General features: G+C 36.7%; 1 protein-coding gene across 17 annotated transcripts in view; it reads left to right on the forward strand.

Annotated features, from left to right (window-relative positions):
• TCF12 (transcription factor 12) overlaps positions 1-27,398 on the forward strand; it is a 164,076-nt gene that overhangs the window by 89,144 nt on the left and 47,534 nt on the right. For 16 of the 17 annotated variants that reach the window (XM_080551795.1, XM_080551780.1, XM_080551778.1 and 13 more), the window contains 3 exons: positions 5,571-5,635; positions 22,422-22,557; positions 25,638-25,690. In XM_080551795.1, coding sequence (XP_080407921.1) covers positions 5,571-5,635; positions 22,422-22,557; positions 25,638-25,690 — 254 coding nt within the window. Of the gene's footprint in view, positions 1-5,570; positions 5,636-19,406; positions 19,411-22,421; positions 22,558-25,637; positions 25,691-27,398 lie in introns of those variants that run through there. The other variant, XM_080551787.1, reaches the window with a different exon arrangement.

Consider the following 27,398-nt stretch of genomic DNA (forward strand, 5'->3'; position numbering starts at 1 on the left):
GGTTCTTTAATGCCACTTCACACACTGACATTATTTCTTTTTAAATTATTGCATTAAAGAAGTTGTGAGAAATCCCTTGGTTTCTGTGCTTAATGTCTCAAGTACCCAGACTTACTGCCTGGTCAGTTCCATCAGTACAGTTCTTACAGTGAAAGACATCTGCAACTGCCCTCACAATTGTAAGTATAAAAACTTCTAAACTTTCCTAAGCCTTGGAAAGCACAATGAAAAAAATGCTTTTTTTTCCCAGATGGTCCTTTCCAAATGTCTATGAAAGCAGTAATTTAGTTTTTGCTATCTAAAGCGTTGTTCCTGAATTACAGCTGTTATAATGGGAAGTCGACTCCAGGTAACTCCAGCTTCAGATTCTCCATACTTTGCATCATGGAAGGTATAAAAATATTTGCTCCAAATAAGACAAGATAGTAATAGAACTGCATAATACAAGTATAAAGCTGTCTTACAAAAGAAAATGTATGCCATGGAGAATCACAGGAAAGTTCTGGCGGATCTGAGGCTGGGCATGTAAATTTAATAAATCTCATTGCAAATCATAATCTTTCACTTCTTGTGGAGTATGACAGTTGTTCTGTAGGATCATGGTCCTTCAAAATTTCGAGCAAAGAAAGAGGTAAGGGGCAAATCTGTAGTATTAAAAACAAGCTTTGCTTAACCCTATCACCTCCCTTCTGGGAAACTTGGTTTCAGAAGATGTTACAGTAAGGAGAAAAAGGGGAAAAAAATCTAAAACACATTTTTTCCCTAGTTACAGTCTGATAAGCATGCAATTTGCTTATCCAGTGTTCTAAAACATGTAGACCACCAGTCTTATAGATTACCTGTATAGACTGCAATGCTAATCATCACTTTGGCGTGGCGTTCCTGCTTAAAAATGTTTGTACTTTTCCTCTAATCTGTTACTTTATTATGAGATTTTCCAGTGAAGTGATTTTGTTACGTATGAAAGGCTTATTAATCTTAACTCCCAATACAAAGTTTGAAATTTTTCAGGCAATTGATGTTTTGTAGGTTTACTTTAATAAGAGGTAAGACAGTGTGGATATGTTTGCCAAGAGTTTCAGGGATCATTGATTGGGAAGTTGCTTCCAGTCACAAGAAGACTGAGTTAAGATGGAGCGTGTGATGAGATAAAGGCTGGGTTAGGAAAGTGATTACAAGCGGGGACTTGCTAATCACTGACCTCTGCAGGGATCCTGTAGTTTATCACTAATCTCACTAGCACTTGGCATTTTTCTGTGTTGCTGCTTCATTGTTCATAGCCAAGTGAGTAATTTGGCTTGGGATGAACAGGAGGAGGGTGCTGCAAGTCCAGCAGCTGCACTTGTTGGCACTGGCTTGTTAAACATCTTCAGTGTCGCCAGCAGTGTGCTTGGCACATGTGAGCCAATAATACTTGAACAAATTGTTGTGACGAGAATAGGAGGTCATTTGTTGCAAGCACTGTCTTCAAATTGTGTTGCTTTAGATCTGTTTCGTTTCTGTGAGCTTTGGTCACAAGCATTGTAAGGAAAGAAAACCTGTAATCTTTGTGTATGTATATGTAATGTGTACTTCTAAAATATTAGGAAAGAGATTGAAGATGGAATATAGATATTAGAAGTGTGAAATCCTCTAAGAATGAGGAGGCCTGTGGAAAATGAAGAAATGATTCCCCTGCTGCTGGGGGAAATGTCTAGATATGTAGTAGTAATTTTTAGCTGCAAGTGTCATTCTTACCTCTAAGAAGAAGGCAGGAAACAAAACTTTAGGAGTGGGGCTGGTTTTGTGTTTTTTTTAAATCCAATTTAAATTTTTTCACCTTACTGAAATAATTCATGAGTCAGAATCTTATTTAACGCTAAAAAAAATAAAAGTAAAATTTAAAAACTGTATCTGTTCTGTAAGCAGCAAGGATGGTATTCTATATATTTTTCATACTTTATTTCCATTTTGTGATGAGTTGGGAATAATATTAAGTGTGGAAACTGTATTTAAATATTGTGTTGAACATTTTTCTTACATCATCCATATGCACCTGCCAGTATAGTTCCTGCAATTTCTTGCTTGTTGTGGATCTGAATACAAAAAATGATTTGAATGTGTTAATTCTGTGGGTAACAAAGACACTCAGTTACTGGGCAGGGAGGTGGGGGAAAACTGTAAAAATGGATTTGTCTCTGAATCTACCAACGCCAATTTGGTAACATTTTAGCCATGTCAGAATCTTTTAAAATTCAAGGTAGTGAATGATAACGATGAAATTCTTTTGGGTGTTTCAAAAGCTGTCCTTTTCTTTATCCTTGCAACCAGGAAGCTGTTGTCGACATAGACTTGAGATGTGCAGGCATGTGTTTGTATGAAATACTTCAGTGCAGAAACAAAAACAGTGTTCCAGATAGGGGGGGATTCTCCGAGGTATTGAGAACGTTCTGTTAGAAGGTGGCTTTGGGGCAGGCTGTCTGCTGTGACCAGTGAAGTGTTATCAGTGATGAAATGATTAGGAAGCGTGATTTAAAATGTGTTTCAAAAATCACCGAAAACTTATTCTCTGTACAAGGTGGGTAGACATGCTTCTTGCCTGACAAATGGAGCAGCTGCCAGCTGTGGTCACTGTGGCATTCATTTCATACTGGATGACAGACGTTGCTTCATTTAAAAAACGTTGGCACTTTACGTGCTGCTGAGCAAATACATTCTTGTGAAATACACAGATCTGTAGCCTCTAAAGGGTTAATTCTGTGGGAATGTAAGTAATTTTTTGCAGAGTTATGTTCTGTCATCCTCTCGTAAACCAAGCATTATCTAGAAACAGTGGGTGAATGCCGTTTTACTACTGGCAGGCATTTATAGCACATTCACTTGGAGCAGCCCTCAGCTGAGTTAATGTAGTGCTGTCTGCAGTTGACTGTCACTTTGCATCTTGCTGTTTCAGTTCATTCGGTGTTAAGAGTATTTAGGCTGCACAGCTGTTACACAGATAGATTTATGATGGACTGCAGTACCTTGTGCAGTATTCAAAAGCTGTATGAAGTTGTGAGCATATCATATTTAAACAAGCAATTGCAGGAGGAAAACCATTATTTACTAAATGCCTATTAATGTTGGAATTGGTACCGAATGTGTCACGGTTTTAAGTTGATGACGTTAGGAGATACGTGTGGTTATAATACTTAGTGGGATTTTCTTGGTTTAGTTTCTTTTAAATCTGTAGTTCCTGGTCTGTAAGCCTGTTAGGTAGCAATTAGATCATGGAAGTTTGGGTTGTTGAAAAAGCAAGAAATTTACTAGAAGAAAATAAAAAGGCAAACTGATACCAAGTTACTGAAAGAGTCAAATGCCTTGTGAGCTGACCTGGGTGGATTAAGTTTTGTATATATAACCAACTCAATTATTTTGAGTTGGTTATATATACAGACAACTGAACAGTGTCTGTATCATTCAAATCTGGATGGAAAGCAAAACTCTGGCATATAGAGCCCACGTGTATGTAACCTGACGACAAGTGAAGCGATGCTGCTTTGTAAGAAGGGCATAGATTTTGCTTCTGCAATGATGGCACAGAACTTCTGCAGGCTGGAGTCGTACCTGAGTGCTCGTACTGGGCATGTGTTTGGGATGCAGTCTTGTACTTGATCCTAGGTTGCTTTCCAAACTAATAATTGAAAAGGTTAGCTGTTGGAGCACAGGTTAAATGTTAACTTGCTCTAGCAGTAATTCTTGATAAATATTCAGGCAGCACAGCATCTGGGAGCCTTGACATCTCTGGATTATTTCTTAGAAACAAATTGATCGTAGATAGGGATATTACAGTCAGCTTCTTTCTTTATAATGGAACTACCAAACTTTTGAAGTGGTAAAATTTAAATAACATGATTTTGTGTGTTCTTACCTAGCAATTCCTGGCTTGTTACACAAATGATAATTTAAATCATTTTTTTCTAATCTCTGTAATTGACTCTTGTACAAACACTTGCTTTAAAACCTGCCTGGAATACTGCATGCTTCAGTTGAAGTTGTTTATCATGTGATACAAGATTCTCATTTTCTGGAAAGAAAATGCTGAGTTTGGTTAATATGAACAGCATGATTCATGCTACTCATAATTTTGCATGCTAGGTATTTTATTTGCTTGGTGCCCGGTAGTTGTTAGAGGCAAATCGCTTCAGCAGAAAAATGTTCACTTTTTTCTTCCCTTTGTTACAGCAGTACTGCCGTTTTTTTTGAGCAAGCTATTGTTGACCGGGCTACCTGTAGTTAGCAAGATCAGAGTTTTGCAGAGATGTTGCTCTAAGAGTGCCAAATTCACTGTAACTCTCTACTTACCCAGGCTGTACTTTTTAAGTGAACAGTAAACATTTTTAAGTAAACAGTAAACTTTAGCATTCCCACTTATGAAATGATGGGAATTTTTGGCAGTAAGGTAGAAAATCGGGAAAAGAAAATGAGGCCCTGTTCTAGAAGTGCAAATGCAGTAGGACAGAGCTATTTATCACTTCAGTGGACGTGTATAAGAAAGGCTGCTTGCTCTTCTTAGGAGGACTGGGCAGCATACATAGCCATACATATCCAGGAAAAGGGAATTCCTCATTGGCTAAAGTGGCATTCATTTTCAAATCTTTCAAATATTTTACAGTGTTGAATAGATAGGTAGCATGGTTTATTAATGCTTACCTTTGGGTAAGACTCGGGGGGGGGGGATGGTTCTTAGGTTCAGTGTCATAAATGAGGGTGTTATATGCAGTTGGTATTTTCTATTACATGCATATTTGATAACTGCCTGATTTCCTAACATGATTGAGTGGAGAGTTTAAAAAAAAAAAAAAGCGAAGATTGATAAACTTCTGAGCTCTACTGGAGAACTTTCACACTGTAGTTTAATATACAGACATTTCAGTCTGGTGGCCGAACCAACAAATACAGCACTAAGTAGTTTTTCGAAACTGGCAAACGTATTACTAATGTTTTATAATCTAGCAACATCTGAGTGCAGCTACGAATTTCATTTACATATGATGAGATTTTTGAGGATTTAAGGGGTATGAGTATTGAGAGCTCAATGATTCAACCATGGTTTAAGTTTAACATGATTTTCATTCTGAATTTGGTTTTGTTCCTTTTTCTTGTGGCTATGTATTTTTTTAAATTTTATTGCTTAGGATATTAATCGCCTACGATGATACTGGCTATGTGTTAGTTTCATGGAGGAAGGAGAAATGTCTACAAGTGTTTCAACCTCTGCTCATTGATATTGGAAGTAAAGTTGTATTGAGCCTTTGCCCTTATTATTTCAACACAGTGATGGGGTATCTTAACAACAACAGAAAGATGGCGGTAGTTCGTTCTTACTGATTGGCTATGTAAGAAATGGAATCCGGTATGTAGTCTACTACAGTAGTGCTGTTTGTGATAAGCACAGATCTAGAAGCCTACTCGTATTCATGTAACTTAATTTTTGTAAAATTACTATGATGCTAGCAGATTTTCTAGAATATACATTTATACTGAATTGCATATATGTATGCATAACCAACTTTAAAAGGATTCTAATTTCAAATGTCTTTCTTTTATAGGAAAAGCCTCAGATAGAGGTCCATTTCCACTGTATGGTAGAGATACGGGGTTACCAGGCTGTCAAGTAAGTATGGTGATGATTGAAAGCAAATGGAATCATTTCAATTAAAATTCAGATTACCAGACATAAGCAAGAACATGTTCCATGAGTTGTAGAATGAATTTTCTGGGTTCTGTGTTGTCAAATTATCTTATACATATATGCATCCACCTATAGGAGATTGTCTTGCTGTGTGAAAGTAGAACTATTTCTGTATCCATGAGAGTGAAATCCTTTTTTTTTTTTTCAATGAGAGATTTTTGAAAGTGACAGTGTTTTTAACAGCTGTTGCTCTCCTGATTCTTAACACCATAGTGTCAGAACATGGTGATGGTAGAGATAATTCATCTCAAAGGGAAGAATTGGCACTGTGTCTTGTCATGATCAAGTCAGTGATGTACTAATGACATTAATTCAACAAGTCTTTCTTGTTGAAACAAGGAATTGTTTATAGGATAGATACAAGAATTAGACTTATTTTAATATAAATGCATTCATAAATCTGAGGAGTTCAGGAGATGCTTCCAAATGTGTTGTCTGATGGAAATGTCTAACAGGAGCCTATCTTTTTTTGGTGGTCTCTCTGACCCAGGCTCATCTGTAAGCTCTCTTTGGACACACAGGAGTGAGCTGCAAAGACTACCATTTTGCCAGGAGGGACAACAAATCAGTTGCATAAGAGAGACTTACTGTGTGTGTTTTTTTTTTTTAATTTTTTTTTTGCTTTTATTTCTTTACCTGTCTCAAGGGGGGGGAATGTCATTAAGTTGACTATTTTTGAATAATTGTTCATGTTTCATTTTAATTTCAGTTTGTATTACTACTACCAATTATTTTTCTGAATAAAAAGATATTTCTCACCTGTGAATGATAAATCTACTGATACAGTAGAGACTAGACACTTTCATATACACTTCGGTTTCCATATCCATATCCAAAGAGTAATAGAAAGAGTTCCTATTTCAGTTACACGGACCTGTGGGGAGCAGACAAGAGGAGAGTCAGAAAACCATGCTATTTCCTCTGCTGTCTGCTTCCGAGCAGGATACTTGCTGCAATGCAGTGAGAGAGCAGATTTTGTGCCTGAACTGTGGGAATCATGAGGAAGATGTCGCGACTGAGAATTATTTTCAAGCATCTTGGGGAGTGCATCCAGAAGTTGGTGTTCAGAATTAGTAGTTTGAAAATCTCTGCCTTGCCTTCTTCTTTTTTTTTGGTTGTTGTTGGTGGTGGTTTGGTTTGGTTTTAAATTTCACCTGAACAGATTTCTCTGCATCATTAGACTTTGAAGTACGAAATAGTTGAGCTTAGGCACATCTACCAGGCTCATTGTCCCAGACTACCAAGAAAAGGAAGAATATAAGTGTATTTTAGACTCCACTGTTGTCATGAATTCAACTGATCTGGGCGCTGTTGGCAGATAATGTGTTCTTCCTAAATTATTTTGACGTAGTGGAGGATTACAGTCAGTTCTGCCTTGACAAGTTAGACCCTTGTCTGGTTGTTTTCCAGCACTTTATGAAGAGACAAGAGGAAGTTTGTCATGGGCTTGGACTAGGAATAAGAACAGAATGTTCTGGAGGGATAGAGCTTACACACTGTCCACCAGGGATCAGTGCTCCTTCTGATTCGTGGTTTCTTGTGTGTTGCTTCCAACTCTTCCCCTTGTCTTCCAGGCAACCACTCTTTCCTTAGCAAGAAGTGGCTTTCCAATATGCAATTCACGTTTTTGCTGCTAGTATAGACCATGTCTTTCTGACTGAAATGACTGGATGGCTTAGTTTTTCATCTTTTTGTTTCTCAAAAACCACAATCACTGAATATAGTTCACTAAGGAGCTGTGTTACTCCTACCAGAGCCGGTGTGCATCTTTTAAGGAAAACTGTTGGGCTTTCAATTTTTAACAATTAAGCTATCCAATGTAATAACACTTTGTGGTTTTGATATGGTTTTTAAATTAAGAAAACTTTCTTCTGACTCTAAGTCATCAACTGATATTTTCAATAACAACATTCTTCTGGAAGATGAAACAGGATTTGACTTTGCCATTTTGTTTTCAAGTCTGTCCACTGATAGTTTGGGAAGTGTGAATGGGCAGCACCATGTGGTAATGCAGGTCCCGACATAGCTTCCCCTATTAAGGAATTATCTTCACAGCCTTTGTAGCTCTGACAAACCAAGACCCCTTTGCAACTGTACAGGTGAGCTTTCAGTATCAAGAAGTCACAAAAAGCGGTGTAGCTCTTTCAGTATGAGTTAGGGACATTACATTATTGCCAATCTAGACAGTGGAATACTGTATTAATGTTATTAGCGTTGTTCAAATAACTCCATGTGTACTATTCTTAAATGTAATATTTTAAACTTGACATTAGTTTGGAAGCAAGCTCATTTCCACATTACTACTTCATTAAGTTCATGTTCTGTATTGCAAAGCAGGTTTATGTTAATTTTGCATAAAATTCTCTTTTGATTTGTGGTAATGAGCATAATTTCTGTTGTTTAGTTTCTCACTGAGGAAAGTGCTTTTATATCTCCTAGTTGCTTATATCTAGCACCATTTAATATATTTTTTACATGTAGTTATTTCCAAGTCAAAATCTTGCATGTATTTGTTTCTGTTAACATCACTTTTATTTCTGTTTAGTACTTTGATATGCTCCCTACTATTTCTGCTCCTGCAGTTTGTTCTTAAACATTCTTAGTATATGGGAAAATATTATTGTAGGTAAATGTCACTTGGTTTTATATTTAGGATCATGGAAATGTAGGTGGAATTAACTTTCAATTAAATTTTAATTCAATTTAAAATTAGTTTAATTTGATCTTACCGGTCATATTTGGCTGCTTGAACTCATTTGCTAACTAGGAACTGGTGGGATTTCTGTTTTTTGTATGTATGTATGCGTAATCTCAACAAGAGAGTTGATTGGTTTTTCAATATTTTGGTGGTAGGAGCTTGAGTTTGATCAGTTTTCAGTGTAGCTTAGAAATCTAAGCAACTTAGGCACTTCCAGAAGTTTTAGTGTGAAATCAAATATATAGAAATTGTTTTCATAGAACTTCTACTGCCAAATAGTGGTGCTACTGTTATAACAGTAGCGAGGATGTGAATATGGCTAACTGAAAAATATTTTATCAGACAGAAAATATGTACTTGCAAAATATGTTTCCATCAGGTGTTTTAAACAAGTGAAAAAGAAACATCCCTGGATAGCATTTTACACTGGACCCATTCATGCAAATGACACTGTAGAATAAGGAGTTTTATTTGTCTTAAGCTATGTTTATGCGATTTAGTGTTTTTCATGGTTAATGGTGTATGTCTGTGTTACATTAAAACTTGTACTTGTCTGGGGCTTTGCTGTCAGGTTCTGAATCCTCTTTCTGGTTTGGCTTCATTTGTACCTTACTGCATACTCTCTCCTTCTGCCAGGTCATCCCTACATCCTGCAGCTTTCCAACTAGTACTACTTTTGTTTGGTTTCCTTCTAATGATTCATAGAGTATGTGCACATTAAACGGATGGGTAACATGATGAATTAAGGCTTACACAGACATTGTTTACATGAAGGTTAAAAATTTGTACTTGCACCAAGAATTGACAGCTTTTAGAAGAAATATAAAGGCCATGTTTTGCTACCAGAATGAAATGTGTGCTCTGTGACTTGACGCAACATCTATATTTGTGTCTGAATTGGAGGCTGGAGGCTTGTTAGTGGTTTTTGCGTGTAATTCCACCATTTCTGCTGGCTGTATAATTGAAGATTTGCGAGGGGCATGGCATCCTTTAACAAATGTTAAACTGGTTATAGATTAACTTTTTAGAAAGCTTCTTTTATAAAGAGGGTTTTCTTTGCTATGTAATTATAATACTGAACACTGTAGCTTATGTAAAAGGAATGAGATTAGACTTTAGATCTTGAACACATGACTCTGTTTACAGTATTATCCAAAAGTTATCCAGCTGTCATTGCACTTTGCTTTGACAGCTCTGATCTGTAAGGATGCCAAGAATCTGCGTAATATTTTAAAAGAAAATGATATAAATGTGGAATACTTGTATAACTGTTAGACTAACTTCTCTGATAGCTTTTGTGAAGACTACAGTAACAAACTGTCCTCATGAGCCTGATGTCTCGAAGTTCCCAGCCAAATTGGCAGACAGACTCCTTTAACCCAGCAGTGGCTGGTCTTCTGTGCCTTATGGGTCTGTCTCTCACCACTGACTGTAGAGGAGGTGTAAGGAGATGGGCATCACTAGGCTGAAGATAGTAAATTGTTTGTGACTTCCCCTTAATGCTCTATTTTAATTCTAAAAAATCATGCATAAAAAGTAGACATTATAGATTTTTGGACATGCGGAAATAACACATTTTCAATCCCTTCATGGTAATTTCAAGTCCACATAGTATCCAACGCGAGAGAAAATTGAATGCTAAATATGGTAGATGTTAGGAGCCCAAGAGGCAGCATTCACCTGTTTTTGTTTGAAGTGTATCTTTTTCACAGACAGATTTACACTAGTGTGTATATTTTATATGATGATAGGACACTTTAAGTGTTATAAAACTCATTTAGAAAACTTAATTTACAATAAACCTGTAAATTACGTGACTGCTGGAAGGAGTTGTGGATTATATTTGTCTTAAATACATTTCACTTAATATATGTAAAATTATATACATAATACTGCATGAAATGTGTACCACTCTATAGCGTATGAAATACACATACACTACCACATATTTCATGCAATGTGAAATATAGAGTACTATGTGAAGAGTATATTAAGTATTTATGTTACAGTGTATGTTATATATGTATTTAATTCAGTAGTAGCAGGTAGCTTTTTAACTCATTTCTGGCTGTTACTATTATTATAAGTTTTGTGTCTATTGGTAATAAATATGGCTGCTTTAGAATCTTTGTTTTTGCATGAATAAAAAAAAAAGTAGAAAGATGATCCATCAATGTTTCCAGTAATATTGCTACACCATTTTCCCTTCAGTAGCCATCAGCTCTGCTATTTCTGTGAAGCTAATGCGAGGTGACTCATTTAGCAGCGTATTATTGCATCATTGGAACATGATGTAAGGCACATCAAGCATTATTAAATTAGCCTGAATTTTGCAGGATGACAGTAACTTTTTATGCACATTATCACCATATTTAGTGTTCCTTATGGGAATATATTTCAAGTAAACATAATACGACTATTTCAGACTGCTTTTCAGGATTTCCCACTTTCTTGTATATCAGGAGCAAAATATATGCTTTGATAGAACATCGAGAGGTATAGTAGCCTTTGTGCATCTTTAGAGCATGTTTCGTGTTTCATAAATTGAATTAAATATATGCTGTTACTTGAGTAGTACCTTGGAGAAGAAGTTAGCTTATTGTATCATTGCAAGTTGACTTGAAACAAACTTATCCATCTTTCACCTTTGCTATGATTCAACATAGAAACATTCTCGTCATCTGGATACTACTCAGAGCTAAATTTATATATGCCTGACTCACTTGTGCTGTAAAGCATTACAGAATTTAATATAGTATAGGGCTGAGCAATGGCAATTCATACTGTTGGCGGTTTTGGGGTTGTTTTGTTTTTACAAAAGTTCATGACCTTTCTGTGTTCATTTAAGAATAACTTTCTTCACAATTGAATGAGACTTTAAGAGGTTTGCATCTTGTCTGCAAGTTTTAGCAATTTATTAAAGAACAAATATAGTTTTTCGTGATCGGAAGTTTATGGTATTTAACATCCTTCACACACCAAAAAGGTAGTTTTAGTTTTGTACCAAAAAAAAAAAAACCACCAGAGTTATGATGGTTCTTACCAAATGCAGTACAAGAACCTTGAAATAAACCAAAAAATGCCTTTAACACCTATTTTTGGACAATTTAACGGATCACTTTGGCAAAAGTAATGTTTGCAAGTATATGTTACTTTGCATTTGCATAGAAAGTAATTTGCCTCTTTCAAATTTAAAGAGTTGAAAGCCATTTGAGCAGAATACATGCCTGAAGAGCAATACAAGCAAGAGTAATACAAACATTGTATTGCTATAGTGCTGCACAAAGTAGTGTCTCACAGGACATTCCAACAGCTATCTTGCATGAGGAGGAAGTGTTATAAAAGTTAAGCAACTCCATAACGTAATATTAATGTCAAGGCAAAATTAATGTAGAGAGGAATTTCAACCACAATAAAAACGAGAAAACGTAAAGAATAAAAGACTATCTGAGAATGTGATGTTCTCATGTTCGTTCCGCATCACCTGTGATTGCCTTTGGTATGTGAATATTTAATTTTAAATCCCTAGATGATGTAAGCTGTTGTATTACTATTATTTGAAAATAAAAAATATAGTTAATGGGAAGAAGTACCGTTGAGCAAAGCTGTGCATAAGTCACAAACTGGAGAGCCTGTGTGATGTAAATTGTGACTGTGAAAGTAAGTTGTGTACTGAAAGTTTTCCAGCATTGCCACTCACTGCCTAGTTATTGTGATGGGAAACGTTTAAGTTGTTTGGAGAGAATGTAAGAGCTCTCCCTAATATGTGTAGGCAAAAAAGCCAATTTGTGTTACTGATCAAGTGGTGAGGAATATGCAAGCAAGAGTGAAAGCAAGTATCCGTAGAAGGATGTAGATGCTAACTTGCTGCTTAAAGAAAATGAATAGAATTGTGACTAGCACAAACTGAGAAGTATTTTTAATATATTCATGAAGTACGTAATTATAAGACATGTATGTAGTAAAATGCAGATGATTGAACTTTTTTAGTAAAGTGTCAGGTAGCATGGAACATCTGGAAGAACAAGACAAAAATGTGTGTATTAGAAGTTCAGAGTGAATATATGTGAGTCAAAAATCAGGTTTACTGACAAAAATGGAAAAATGAACTTTATGAAAAATGAAATTTGAAATACACATTGTGCAAGAACAAAACTTGGAATGGGCAAGAGTGAAAGAAGTGAGTGATTGTGAATACTGGGATAGAACAGCGTTTTAGTGGTATCTGATGGCTGCGATGTTACTTAAAATGTGTGAGTCAAGGAAGAAAAATGTGTTTGTAGCAAATCAGTTTGAAATGTGTGTTCTTTACATGTGTATGATAGTCTCCAAACAAATCTTTCTCCATCTGCAGGTGTAGCTCTCAAATAGCAGGGTGACTGTCTCTCTTTGCAATTACTTCTGAATTTTGTTTGCCAAGTTTCTAACAATTCATTACTCTAATACAAGGGTTGTTGTACCAGACCGCTAACATGCTTCACCTTGGCATTATTTGTTAAGGAATACTGAACGCTGGCTGTCTTGTTAGAAGATGAAAAGTAATGGACAAGTGTGCAGAACAAATAGGTTAGGTGTATCTTCATTGTCCTAGTGAGTGCTTCTTAGTTTCTTCTTGGTAACCTGATGCATGTCTTAAGTTTGCATATGCAAGCACTGTCTTCTCATGCACACTAACAGAGTTTCAGGAGTCTTCATTTCTTTCTGCGGGAACTATGTTCATATCCTTAAACTTTTTTTTTATTGCTTGTCTGTAACACTTCCGTCCCTCTTCAGCTTTCTTGAGAGAAATAATCAAATGGTTACTCTATGTTGAGGCTGCACCATCTGCTCCTATGGTGCTGTAGTGTTGTTGAAAAGATTTATATATATATATATATGTGAACTAAATTGAAGGGTTTAAATTAATACGAATTTAAATAACTGTCTCAGGAATAAGAAAATAAGGCATATTTAGAACACACCTAGGCAGTAGAATGTAAAGGAAAATAATATTCTAGGAAAAGGGATGCTAGAATATGAATAAGCCTCTCTGAAGAATGTTACGCACGTTGTGTGTATCAGATCCCTTCTGTTTTTGCTGTTTTTTTTTTTTTACTTCCAAATTTTGGAATAGCTACTGGTAGAATGAGTTACTAGTTGTTTTTATTAGATATTGAAAAAATATATAGAATATACATATCGGTGTGAGTGTTTGTAATAAGAAAATATACACACTTTAAGCTAATGAGAAAGCACAGGTGCTGCAGAGGGGCTACCATTTCATAATTAAAAATAAATTAGAATTTAGTGCTAATGAAAGATGTCAAATTGCATCAGCTATGTATACAAAATGCTTTTACTCTTTTTTGTTTTTAAATCAACATATCTATTAAACAGCCATAAGAAAGCTCTTCCTACTCGCTGTTGGCAGTGTGTTTGAAGCTGCTTTAGATGGATCTTCCTGAGAGGCAGAGAAGTACGTGCTGATCTCGATCTTTCTTATTTGTGGGGCCTTACAAGACTACAAGTAGTAGTGCTAGTTACTTTTCTTCTTACCTCACATGGTTTAAGGAACAGTTTAGAGACCATAATGTCTGTTTAAATCCAAGTAATACAGAGTTATGGAAGCACTGAAAAAAAAAGTTAGTGTTGTGGGTTTTTTTAACACCAAAATAACTTTAAAGCTGACAAACTGATTTTATTTTGTATATTTTCTCCTTTTAATCTCCTCCTCTCTGACCCCTTTGATATCAAGTGTCTCCCCCAAACAGATTTTTACAGCTGAACTATCAGTTTCCTAGAAACGTGGCTTCTGAAGGAAAGGCAGATGCAATGTTAACTGAAGCAGCAGCTCTGGGTTCTGCTAGCTGATGCTGACTTAAAAGGATATGAGATGGGATATATATGTTTAAGGGCAGGTAGGGTGTCCAATTGTGCGTTCAATTTTGCTCCATTTTACTTCTTCTCAAGTAAAATCAAGTGATATTAATTTTCGCTTGATTATGATTTATTAGAACTGAATTATTTCTTGTGCTACTGGGAAAATATTTCCTGCCTTTCAGCAGATAGGGAGCCTGCTTGTAGACAGAACCTAAAAAATGTCCTGGACACAAATGTAATTTCTTTTTCCAGAGCTAGAGGTGACCACCTGAAGTTAATCAGGGAAGACATCCCCTCGAAGGAACTGGGTAGCAGGTGTTGGGAATCAGTTATAGGTGGGGGATGCTATTTATAAAAAGGGAACAGTTTGGGGAGGAATCATTTTGAATGTTTTAAAGCAGACAAACTGTTACTTGTTGGCCTTTCTCACACTATTTATGATTGGCAAATTTTCTTCCTTCCTTTTAATTTTTGATTGTTTGATTATGTTTGAGGTAATTAATATCCTATACATCAATATGTATAATATTTTATATGTTGCTGCATAAGGAAGAAAGAAGCATCCAGTTAAGTCCATATATGTATTTTTTTTGTCAAATGCTATTTGCCTTTAGATGTCTTACTGCTGAAGTTGGGTGCTTCTCAATTATGTGTTTATGGTATAATGGCAGGATTGGGAAAAGATGAGCTCACTTGTCTTCTCCCAGCCATTCCTCGATTCAATGAGCTGGAGTGCCCTTTGGATTTTCTTGCAGCATTTATTCTTTCTGTCTAACCTCTTGAGTCCCCATTTACTTTTCCTTTCTTTCTTCAGAGAGAAAGTCCCATCTCAAACTCTTTATCTGCACAGATTACTGCTCTCAAGATGAACACAGGCCCTGAAAGGAACTGGGAAGGGGAGTTAAGAATAGTGTAAGCAATGTGTGATTTAGCATTTCCTGCCTGGGATGGGCTAGCAAAGACTGGAGCTTGAGCAGACAGGCAGTCAGCGGATGGAAAGACGACATACAGATTTGCCATTTTGATTCCACTTCTGTGGAACTAAGCCATCCATCTCGGATTGGGTTTCCGATGTGTTGCAGAGTGCTTTTCAAGATGATAGTGCTCCTAATGCCACGGGTTTCTAAATAGCAGGGGGAGAAGGACAACATTTGTTAAGGAGTGGGGGAGAGGGCGGGACTGTAGCCTAAGATAAATATTCACAGGGTTTGACTGTCCATTTGGTAACCCCTGGCTGGTATAGGGATTAACTTCGGCTTGATCATATGTGAAAACATACAGGTCTTGCATGTGAAGTCCTAACAGTTATCTGTTTGCTGTATTAATGATAGTTTCTGAGCCATTGCTATTTTACACGTTTTCTGACTTCCTGGAGTCTGAGACATTTTTCTCTTGTTTGTGTGGGAGAGGAGATAACAGCTTCCACACCACATATACAGAACTATACTAATCGTATAAAATCTTTTATAATAATTTTGCTGAAGATGCAGGGGGAGAAGCAGATGCAAGGATACTTTGAGCTTTAGTATCCTTTTTAGTTTGGCTTCTGTAAAATAAGATTCAGCATACAAGCTTTTATTATAATATTGATTTCTCATGCTTGTATGTTGTAATCATAGAAAAAGGCAAGAAGGCTGGTACCAAAAAATAAATAAATAAAATTAAAGAATAGATGAATAAACCCTCAGCTGCTTCTTTTCTGACATTTTGCAGTTCTCCACAAACCTTGTGCTTCTGTATAATCACAGTAAGGAAGCTGTTCAAATTACTGTTTTCGTAATGTAGCGAAGAGATTCAAAGGCAAAGGGAGGGGAGCCTGACCTGCAATCACAATGCTTAGTAATGCCTTCCTAGAATTCAGTGAGCAATGCAAAAATACCTTGCCCCGGGGAATGAGCAAAGACAAGCTGAGCCAGCATAACCTCGGGGATTGGACACCAACATCAGCAGGGTGCTGCTTTTACAAGTGGAAGACAGAATTTGTAGTCTTGCCAATCTGTGGTGTTAGTGCGGGGAAACCACTGTCACGTAAGAGGGAAAGAAGGTATTCTTTCTACATTGTTGTATTAATTGGGTGCTTTAAATCCATTTGGATGCCGAAGAAACACACAGAGTTTCCATCCCTTCACATTCGATCTTTACCTCTCCTACTGCCTAAAAAAATGTAGTTGGATTCGTATATAACTTCTTCCAATGATATCCTCTTCTCCCTCCATGTCTCTGTGATCAATCTCAGTAACACTATATGCACACAAACAGAATTAGCTGTGGTAGCAGATTTTGCTTAGGCATACGCACAGAATAAGCAGCTCCTGATGATCCAGAAAAACCTTTATTGATATACTATTGCAATATATCAACAAGCAATGTATTGATACCCTGATATTTTTCAGTGTTAATGTTAATTAGGAAGACAGTTAAACTAAATGTCTGTTATTTTGTTTACGATGTTGCATCACTTCGGTGTTTAGTACCCTAGGTAGCTGTTTTTTACTCCAGCGAGCTAGATTAGCCTGATTACACTGGCAGGATGCAGTTGATGGATGACTGTCATTATCTTCTCAAACCTGCATGATACTTTAGGCATAGGAGGTGATAATTAAATTTTCAAGAGACTACATTAAGATTATAAGATCTGAATATTTTTTTAAAATGAGAAATATGTTTGCAATTATCGACACGTTGTTAGAGAATCCTCTCCTGAGATGTTTTATTTACAACCCCCTGATTTCCTTCAAATTGATCAAGAAAAAATGCTTAAGTTATCATATAATACTTTAGACAATTTTTTTCTTAATTCTGATATGTTGCTACTCCTGAAACAGACCAAAAATGTATCTGATCAAATCTATTGGTAATGCCTTGAAGAGGTACAGGTTAGCACAATATATTTAATGAAACCTTGTTTGAGACAAAACACTAGAGAGGATCATAATTAATGCCTCATTTTCTGCCAGTTGCTATTGATTACTCATTCAGGGTCCCTTTGTTCTCAAAATGGTAACACTGTATTTCACATTACTATTTGATGATATTCTCAGGATGAGATTCTTTAGTAACATGCTGATAATTGCAAACATATCTCTAGAATTTAAATTTAAAATGAATTTACATCGTATGTCAGTTTTTTTCCCAAGTTCAGCTCTATCTTGAAGTGCATATTCATTACAGTTGCCAAAGATTGCAGAGTTGAGTGAAGTGCAATTCAACATTTTGTATCTTGATTATATTTATGGCTTAAACTGGATAACATGAAACCTGGATGAATGGTCTTTCTGCAGCCCAAACCTCTGTACTGTACCAGTATTTCACAGAGCAGTTATTTCAGTGTTTTACTTTTGTGCTAGCTTTTCCCTTGGCGTCGCAGTAACCACGTGCACAACTTAGGGGGGGACCTTGCAAGTTTGGCAGAGTTTGACTTCTCCATTTTGCTGTGTTCTTTGAAATTAGTCCATGCAAATTGTCAGATTTATCTGTAAGACAAGACATTTAAAACAGTAAGATACATTATATATGTTCTTCAGTTCCTCAGAAGTCTTCACCCAAATGGCTTGCTGAATAAAAGCAACAGAACATTAAACTTCTGCTGTGCCAGTGCAGGATTTCACGTGTTTAGGAAGGCAAGGAGTGCACTTGCTGCCTGTTCTGCGTAATTCTGGGAAATGCTGAGGAAGTTTGTCTACAAGCATGTCATAGTGTGTCTCTCTTTCACAGAATTGGTCTAGTTGCCTTCTGCAGGCTAGTCAAGAAATGGGGGGATTAGGTTGAGATGAGAGCTTCTGTGTTATTTTACTGTAGTGAAGTAATGTATCTAAGCCCCAGTTGTTAGCTAAACACTTGGGTTAACTAAGTAGTTTGGTTGTTTGCCCACCTTAAATAGGGGCAGCCTGACTACTGGGACTAATTGCATAAACTTGTTGAAAAGGAAACTAATTCCAAAAGCTAGGAAAAATGCTAACTAGTTGGCAGTTTTTTGGGGGTGCGCAGGGGAAGGAGGAGGTGTCAAGACCTAAGCTTGTTTGTAAGGTGCAACTCTTAGTTCACTTCCACAGCAGAATGCATTTTTATGCCAACACAAAGTCCCTGTCATATCTGGTTACATAGAATAGTCTAATGCTTTTATTCAACCATATTATTCTTTTGATAGAAAATAATAACGTAAAGGCATGCAGTTGTATTTGGATTGCACTAGTGCATAATTTGGCTATAGCTACATTAATAAAGTATTTCCTAATGGGCTTGCATTTAAAAAATAAGATGAGCAAGATTTAGACTACCAGAAATGCTGATTGCTTGAGGGAATCACAAGGCCAACTGCCTACAATACACTGATTTTTTTTGAAATGGTAAAGCGTTCCATACAGTAGTGAAGCCTATGGAGAGGGTTCATTAAAAATGTTCATGTAGTTTGCTTTCATGTATCTGGGCTTTCCTATATGCATATAAACCAAGCATTTGAGAGCTTCAGGGAATATTGTATAAGGACATGTCCACATTTGGTTTTATATATTGAAGCAAGAAAATCGAAGAACTGTTTACCAACATGCTAGAATTCTGCTGGCTGGTGTCCTGGAAGTTCATCGTAGGCAGAGTGGTATTTTGGCATCAGATTGTATCACTGGGATCCTAGAGGTTGGAAGAGTTGGGCTACATAAAAGACAACTTCCAAAGTAGTCAAACTTTCTTTTATTCTGAGTTTCTTTGAAAGAACGAATTTATAATAATTAATTAAAATACCTTGAGCAAGGAGCATGTTCTTTTTTGTACTCCAGCCATACCACTTTGATATAGCTTGTTAGTTTGAATGGAAGCTAGCTTTGCATACAGGCAAGGGCAGCTGCAATGCAATATTTCTTGTTTTCTGTGACAAAGACGCATAAATACACACGGACAGAGCCATGTTGCCCCACCATCATGTGAAGATATGATTCTTCTTCCTCCACCTCACCATTGCAGTGTTTGCATACGTGTCTTCCCTGCAGTTCATTTTTCTGAGAATACTTTTCAGGAAAGGCACCCCTTCAAAGCATTTGTCTAGATACTGGCCCTTGTGGTTTTTGTTCGTTTTTTTTTTTTTAAAAAAAAAAAAAGGCCTTTTATTTTTGGACTCAGGTCATGCCATTTCCCCTGAGGCTGTCAAAACTGTTTCTTGTTATTTTGCTGCAAGAGATGAACTTGAGAAGTAAAGCAGTCATGTTTACCTCTTTTCTCTGTTCCAGCCTCTTTAGAATTAGGATTGTTGTGTTTGTAGTTGATTGTAATAAAAGCTTTTTTTATTTTTTTCTTTGGGTTGGTTACTGAACACACATTCCCTAGGGAAAAATGCTGCTTTAAATAAGTTCCTGTCTATTTTGAAGTTGGAAATGTCTTACGAAATCTGAAGAGGCTTTTTATCTTATTTAGGAATGATGCCCGTTTGTTTATAATAGTAATCCAAACAGGACTGGGCAGTGTTCAGAATAACCAGTCATTGATTATTCTTTAGTAATTGGATCTGTGCTTGGCAGATGAGGTTCGGCGGAGTGAGAGCGTTCTCTATGGAGAACGTCGCAGCCCACGTGTGTAAGCGATTCGCCTCTGTGCAGGGACCCCAGGCAGTTAGGCAGAAGAAGCCTGGTGCTGATAATACAAAGCTTTTTTGCTATCCTCAGTGGTATTTTGTATTCCTTTCTTTATCAGATGCCCTTAGGAAAGGATCAGTCCTAATCAATATTGCTTCTCAATTGGTTCAGACAGGCAGAAAAATCAATAAGATGAACTAATGACATCTATTTTTATTTTATTCGGGAAGACTGAGGAATAATTACAAAATTTTAAACAGATGCCTCATTCGGTGGTGGGAATGGCAGACAAAGGTTATGCTTTTCTTGGGTGGTGTTTTTGTTTGTTTAGTTGGTTTGGCCTTCTTTGTTTGTTTGGGGTTTTTGTCCTTTTTTGTCTTCCTAGAGGGAGAGGGGGGATAAAAATTCTTAATGAAATAGGATATAGGCCAGGGTTGCACAGTTTGGGATGTACTGGATATGTATATTATCTATGCACTTATTTTATGTTCATACTAGCCATATTTCTTTGAAATTCGGGTTCCAGTGGAAATGTGGAAATGTCAAGAACTGGAATACATAGAACAAAAGCAAGGGTGGCAAATGGTATGAGGTGAAAGCTGGAGGTTAAGTTAGGAAAAGGCACAGATACACGTCTTTTGGAATGGCTTGGTAGAAGTGAATTGAAGACTTTTTACTGTTTTTTGTTGTGTCCATCCCTGTCCTTGCCTGCCCCTTGTGAATATAGGAACTAAACCCTCCTACTTCCTTTTTGGAGGTCTCTGTATGGATCCCATTGTATTTCCTAAGTCCCTCCTAGTGCTGGGAAGATGCTGGAAGGGAGTGGGGAGCGTTGTCTTCAGTGTGAGTGGGCTGTAGTTCCTAATTGTGTTTGACAGCTGCTCTGAGCAAGCAGGGGCTGGACGAGGTGACCTCCAGAGGTCCCTTCCAGCCTCAGCTTTTCTGTGGTGCTGTCCGTGGGGCCTTCTTTCTGCAACACGAAATAACAATCACAGTACTTCGTCCCCAAGGGCCATGCAAAGAAGCTTTCCTTCAGTCCTGGATATTCCTGGGCTGAAGGTCAAGTTTTACTTTTTGGTTAATTCTTAGGATAAGAACAGAATTAGTTTCATATTTTCTTTTAGACGGTGTTGGTTTGAAAGTAACGCTTTTCATAAGATAGAGTTTTCCTATTTAGGCCTTAATATGAAAGCTGAGGAGAATCGGAAGGAATGGTGTCTGCTCGTGTTCCAGAGAGCTACTGCAGCCCTAGAAAGCAGTGGTGTTGAAGCAGTTGCTGCTGTTACCCAGCCTGTAGATGTGCCTGTCTGATAGCCTGGGGAACCTGCTGTGTGCATCGACTTTATCTTCATGAGTGGTTTAAGAGGAGGAGGAAAGTTGGCTTGGGAACCGCTAGTGGGGCTGAAAGGAGATGACACTTCAGGCTTATTTTGGTGTAAATGTTAATCCAGCCAGAAGATTTTGTCTTGCATCATCTAGTAATTGAAATGTTAGCGCAGTTTGAATGCCGGCAAACACAGCTGTAATACTGCCATCCAACAGCTATATGTTTTACCTCACCCACAACATGAGGACTGGACTGCATAGTGACCTAGTATTAAGAAATGAGCATCAAATTATTTGGATCTGAAGACTGCTGGTTCCATGGCGACCATAAAACACCATCTGATTTTTCTAAATATATAAAAAGCAAAATAAAGAGACTTGAGCTGTGTGTAATACCAAATGGATGTTGGTGTAGGAGGAAAGTTCTATGCAACATGTAGTGCTAAAGCTGTAGTAAATGCCTTTTTACTGCTTGGTAGCATTATATTCCCTGTACAAACACTTCTCTGAATTTTACCCCAGCTTAGGGGATTTTTCGACTAAAACAAGGTTAAGTATGGTACTGACCATGGAAGAAACTAGGTTCCCATAAGTCACCAGCAGTCATTTCAGTTTCACAGAAATCCAAATACCATAAGTCCAAATAATACATAATGCACTTGTTAACGGTTTAGGATGTTTTCATATTTACTGCATGAAAAGGAAACAAAAAAGCATTCAACTACGTTGTTGAAGTTTTTAAAATGTCATAATGTTTTATATTCTGTGCATTAATCTGTTATCTCCTTTGTTTGTTTGATATTTTGGGATGATTCTTCCATGTTTTTATGAATGTAATATAACTTTGAATTTCTAAGTATGTGCTAAAACCTAATGTCAAACCGTAAACTTCTAGCAGTTTTTATCAGTTATGTTTATATTGTATAATAGATGGTGTGACATTGCAAACTAAACCAAGTATTACGATTTTTGTTTATAATTTAAGTATGAATTGTTTCTTTCAGGCCTCTTAAACAGAAATGGTTATGTTGTTTGGAGGCTCACAGCAAAACTCGCTCCACCTTTCTGAATTACACAGCAGTATATTTTCTAAATGCTAATTTTAAAAAGTTAACTCTTTTGAATTCAAAGGCCTTCGCTGAGAACCCAGTAAATGCCTGTAAATGGCAAGCATAGTATGTACAGTGAATAGTTTGTTAGCCTGGTATATTAACAGCTTAATTATTACAGAGCTTAATTTTACTTCTGTTTGTGTATTTTGCAGTCTAGCCTGCTTCGGTCAGATATGGGTCTTGGAAGTCCAGGTCAGCTGTCATCCTCGGGAAAACCTGGAACAGCCTACTACCCTTTCTCTGGTACAAATCAGCGCCGAAGACCACTTCATGACTCACCAGCTCTTGGTGAGTAATATAGACAGTTTATAAACTTTCATTCGTGATGCGTTTCTGCAGACTTTATTATTTTCTTTGACAGCTCAGTTTGTATACCGGTAATTGCTCTTTACTGAGCAATTCAAATTACAGCAAACTGCTATATAAGAGAGAGAAAGCAGAATTATAGAAATTTTCTTTGAGATGCTGGTTTGAATTCTGTACTGCTCAGTATTGCTTATAAAACAAACAAGAAACTCCAATAAAAACCTTAATTGCAAAAGCAATAATGACAGATGGATAGGAGTTGATGACCAGCTGAGTGCCCTTAACCCATGCCATCATTAACTCCTGGAAATGCCTGACCTTGAGGTCATTACCATTATTTAGTAGGGGAAAGACACAAAGGGGAAACAATTATCCTTTTATATGCTAAAAGTAACTTTATTTAGGGCAATACATAGTTCATTGTAATTGGTTCAACATGCCTTTAAAGTTCTTAGAAACTGGAGACTAGTAGTTTACCGTAAAATCCAACTACCTTGCAAAATAAGCAGGCAAGAACTTGCTTAAAATAGTTATACTATAACAGTATTTGTATTCTGGAGATACTTTTGATAAATAAAGCTTTCTTTTTCAGTTGTAGTCACTGGTAATATTTCATAGCTCTAAAGTCTTTCTGTTGAATTAGGGAATCAAGAATGAGCCAGCTGTTCTATCATTTCTGCTGTAGGAGTATCCTAAGTAGTTGGGTATGCATGTTTAAAAAAAAAATTACAAAAAGAGAGACTGTAACTTGATATTCCAGTTTAAAAGCTACCATCTTTCAATGTTGGCATTTTATGTCATTGTGATTGCTCTAGTTCCGCATATTTTTTGAATGTCCTTTATTCTGTGTAGCACTCAGATTTGTTATGAAAATTTTGCTTGTTGGAACCATATAACTTAAACCATACTTTACCCAAAATTTTGTTTTTATCAAATGCAAATTGTTTCTTCAAGTAATTTGAGTATTAACTAGAAATTGCAAACTCTCTGGGCATTAAAATAGTCCTGAACATGCTTCATTTTTTTTTTTAAGCTATAATTATAAAAATGCGACTATGGAACTTTACCTATATGTACATATAAATACATTTTCATGTAGTTTATTTAACCTGTTGTCAAGACAACCACCATTTAATCTGGGGTTGCTTTTCTTTACAAATGTGTTTGAAAGTATTCATGTTCCTTAGAATATGAGAACCAAATACAGACATTCTTCAGATCTGTTTTAGAAGAAGAACAATCTAAGGAAAGATCGGTGAAATATTCAGTGAAAGTTAAGTGAAATATTTTGTTTGCTCTTAGGAAGGTTGATTAAACTTCCATAGAAAAGACTTGTAATAACACAATAACAACAACAAATTGTTCTTGTTATTAGCCCCCATTGAATCAGTTTTAGTGAGAAACTAATGTAATAGTAACTTGCTATGGTTATGGGTAGCAACGTGTCTGTTACACAGTGACTTTGAAGGCTGGACAGAGTGACATTATATGGGAAGAAAAGTTGAGGAGGTGTATGAAACAACTACGTATTAAAGTACATAATAGAAATTAGACAACCTGGTTTAGGATTCTCCCTCACTGATTAAGTTACAATTTCTTGTGCAAACTGTATAGAGTTTGTTAAGTGTCAGGTATAAAATTAGACATAATGAAGGTAAGCATGGTGTTTTCAGAGTAGTGCTCATGTTTATTTTTTGTTGAAGGAGAAACTCAAAGTATATTACCCTTTTCAAACTACCAGTAGTGTAACATTCCTCTTTCTGTCAAGGCTGAATCTGCCAGGCTGTAACTGGGACATGGGAAGGTGGTGCTTACAAATTTATGAATTTCAAGTTTTTCCCAAAATCCCGGTAAAGTGAACTTGTATCTTGAGTCTCATTTCATTTCGAGCAGCTTGAGAAAGTATGCCTGAAATACTTTTTGCTATTTTTTAAACGGAGTAGTTAAATGCTATAAAACTGCTGGCTAATAATTTAAAGAAAAGTTGAATTAGGGCTTGTCCAGGGTTTTTAACAAACTTTCTTTAAATTTGCTACTTTGATATTGTTGAAATCAACCAGTGTTCCCTTCTAGGTCATGCTTTGTGTGCAGTGTAAATACCTCTTGCAAAAGTGGTTTTTTTCTTTTCAAACACCTCCTATGGCATGATCTGAGTGAAGATATCCAGCAAATATTTTTCCAGCAGTTGTGTGGGTTTATTACACGTGGGAATGAGTAATTAATTTTTATCTTGTCATATCTTATACTCTAACTGTGATTATACTCTTCTGAATGAAAATAGAAAAATAGGAGTTCTGTGTTTTAATTGAAGACTCTATCAGTCAACTGTAGAAACGATAACACTGCCAGATACTCATCACAGAACATCCGTTAACTTCTAATTTGCATGTATAGTAAGCATTCAGATTAGTTTCATTAGCAGCTAACTAAACTGGTTCAGGTTCTTGATTCAGATAGTGCAATTGCTGACTACTTCTGTGTTGTTAAAATTATTATTGATAGAAGGAGGCTGGTTACATATCTATCTCTAATGTAACATGAAAAAAATGAGTTGTATTAACTTTTACTGAAGTATTTAGGTCATTACATATCCTATTATTTACAACCTTTCTATAGTCTAAATGCTATAGAAATTTACATCATGTTTATTTTTAGCGTGTAATGTTTCATAAATTCCTTTTTCATAGTTCTATCTTTACTATGAAATGCAGAAAGGGAAAAAATGTTTATTGCTAATCAGTCCAGTTTTCTTGGTAGTTATCTCAAAATCTTTGTTTTTTACCAAGTGTATAATGGCATCAACATATCTTGCAATGCTAGTGTTCTTAGGATTTGAAAGTAATCATTTAGGAAAGCTTTATATTAGAAAAGATCACTTGTATGTTACCTGTTTAAGCACCTTCTTGCATTGATGAGAGACACAAATTTCATTGGCACAAAATTAAAAACAAAACATGAATTTAAAAAGAAATCTGTTGTGGAAAGAAACTGTATAGAGTGGATAGTTATTTTCCATCTGCAGCATAGATGCTTGATCAAATGTGTTGTTCCTCTATGTACAGATCCTCTGCAGACAAAGAAAGTAAGAAAGGTGCCCCCAGGTTTGCCTTCTTCTGTAAGTATGACATTTTTTACTTATAGTAAGTAAAGTGGGCTCAAACCGGGTTTTATGTACCTGGAGCACTAATTATTCAACTTATTGTTAGGGAGGGTATCTACTGGACATGAACAGCTAGGGTAGGCAATTGGGAGTGGTTCTTGAGGACTAAATACACATTTGATGTGTAATTTTTAGATTTCATAGCAGTGATTTGTAGCTTGCTCATATGCTCCTACCCACTTGTCCCTGTCATTTGAATTCCTCTCTTGGGAAGAGAGCTGGGCCAGGAGCTGTCAAAGAAGATCTCCTGTACAGGTCTTTTGATGTTTAATTAGTCATTATGTTGCTGAACAGGAGGACAGACAGAGATTAATAGCTGAGAATCTTAGAAATTTACATTTGTAATAATCCCAGTGGAGCTGAAGACATTAAGATTCGGAGGACATGTACAGCTCAGCTTGCCTCAGTAGGACTGAGGTTATTAATATGCATAAATCACCGAGTCAGATGTTCATTGTGAAGCCCTGGTGGATTTTAAAGCCTTCATTAAGCCTTTCCTAACTTCAGCCTAGCATCAGGAAAGCTTTCAAGCAACTAGTTTGTTGATCCCTCTTCGCTTGAAAATTTATCCTTTGAGAATAAAGGGCTTTGATGAAAAAGGTTGGAAGGGTTTTGGTGGAAAAATCATTAATGGCTGTGATAATCTAATGCTATAGGGGTGTTTTGTGGTGTTAAATATGCTTTATTCGTAAAAGGAAGAAAATTGTTTATAAATGAATCTGCATTTAAAGATCCACGTGAAGTGAAAAATCCCCAGTGAAGTGAAGGACAGAATTATTTTTCTCCCTGCTCAGAACAAACAGGAGGGGAGGGGGAAGCGCTGCTGCCTTGCGGGGTACATCTCTTTGTTGTGTAAATGGATGTTGGGCTTTTATTTGGCAGTACTTAACACATGGGCGCAGGTGCACTTGGATGAGTCATAACTCAAAGCCGGATAGGCTGAATAGCGCGCACTGCACAGGCAGCAGTAATATAGTGGGAACGAAATGGGTCTGATCTTTTTATTTTGTATTAAGGCTGAAGTATGGATGGTGTCTTCCAGTCCTTGCATCTCCCCCGTTCTCTCCTCCCTCTCTTGCCCTTCTCCCTCCCCCTGCTCACGGTGATGCATACAGAAACCGGGATCTGAAATCCTGTTTTAACCATACTTCCAGATGGAGCTGAGATAGCGTAGATAGCCTGGGGCAGCTGTGCTCTGAACCTGCAGCCTACCTGGAAGCCAGGATTGCAGCTGCAGGCACTCTTAAAAGCTTTTGCTTGCATAAGCACTTGGGCCCCCACTAGAGGCTGAATAGCTGCTTGATAAACAAAATGAACACAATGCCTCAAATCATTATTCCCGAGGCCAGGAATATTCTTCTTCTGCCTTTTTTTCTCCCCTTTCTTTCCCTCCTTCAGCAGCAGCTAAAAATAGTTTGGCAATTTACATTTTAACAGTTGTGTGTTATGTAGGGTGGCTTTACAGTCTGGCAGATGATTTCTGCTAGATTAACAAAAATATATTAAAAATGTCAGAGAAGCTAAAACACGTAGCAGTGCAGTTTCCATGTAATTTATTACTGTAATTCTAGGAGAGTAATAAAACTTGCATTACATGTTTAATATTTAGTAGCATTAGCCAGGTAAAGAGATCATTTTAGTGAATGAAAAATTTATCTAATTT

This window comes from Anser brachyrhynchus, assembly GCF_964034855.1.
Source record: "Anser brachyrhynchus genome assembly, chromosome: 11".
NCBI lineage: Eukaryota > Metazoa > Chordata > Aves > Anseriformes > Anatidae > Anser > Anser brachyrhynchus.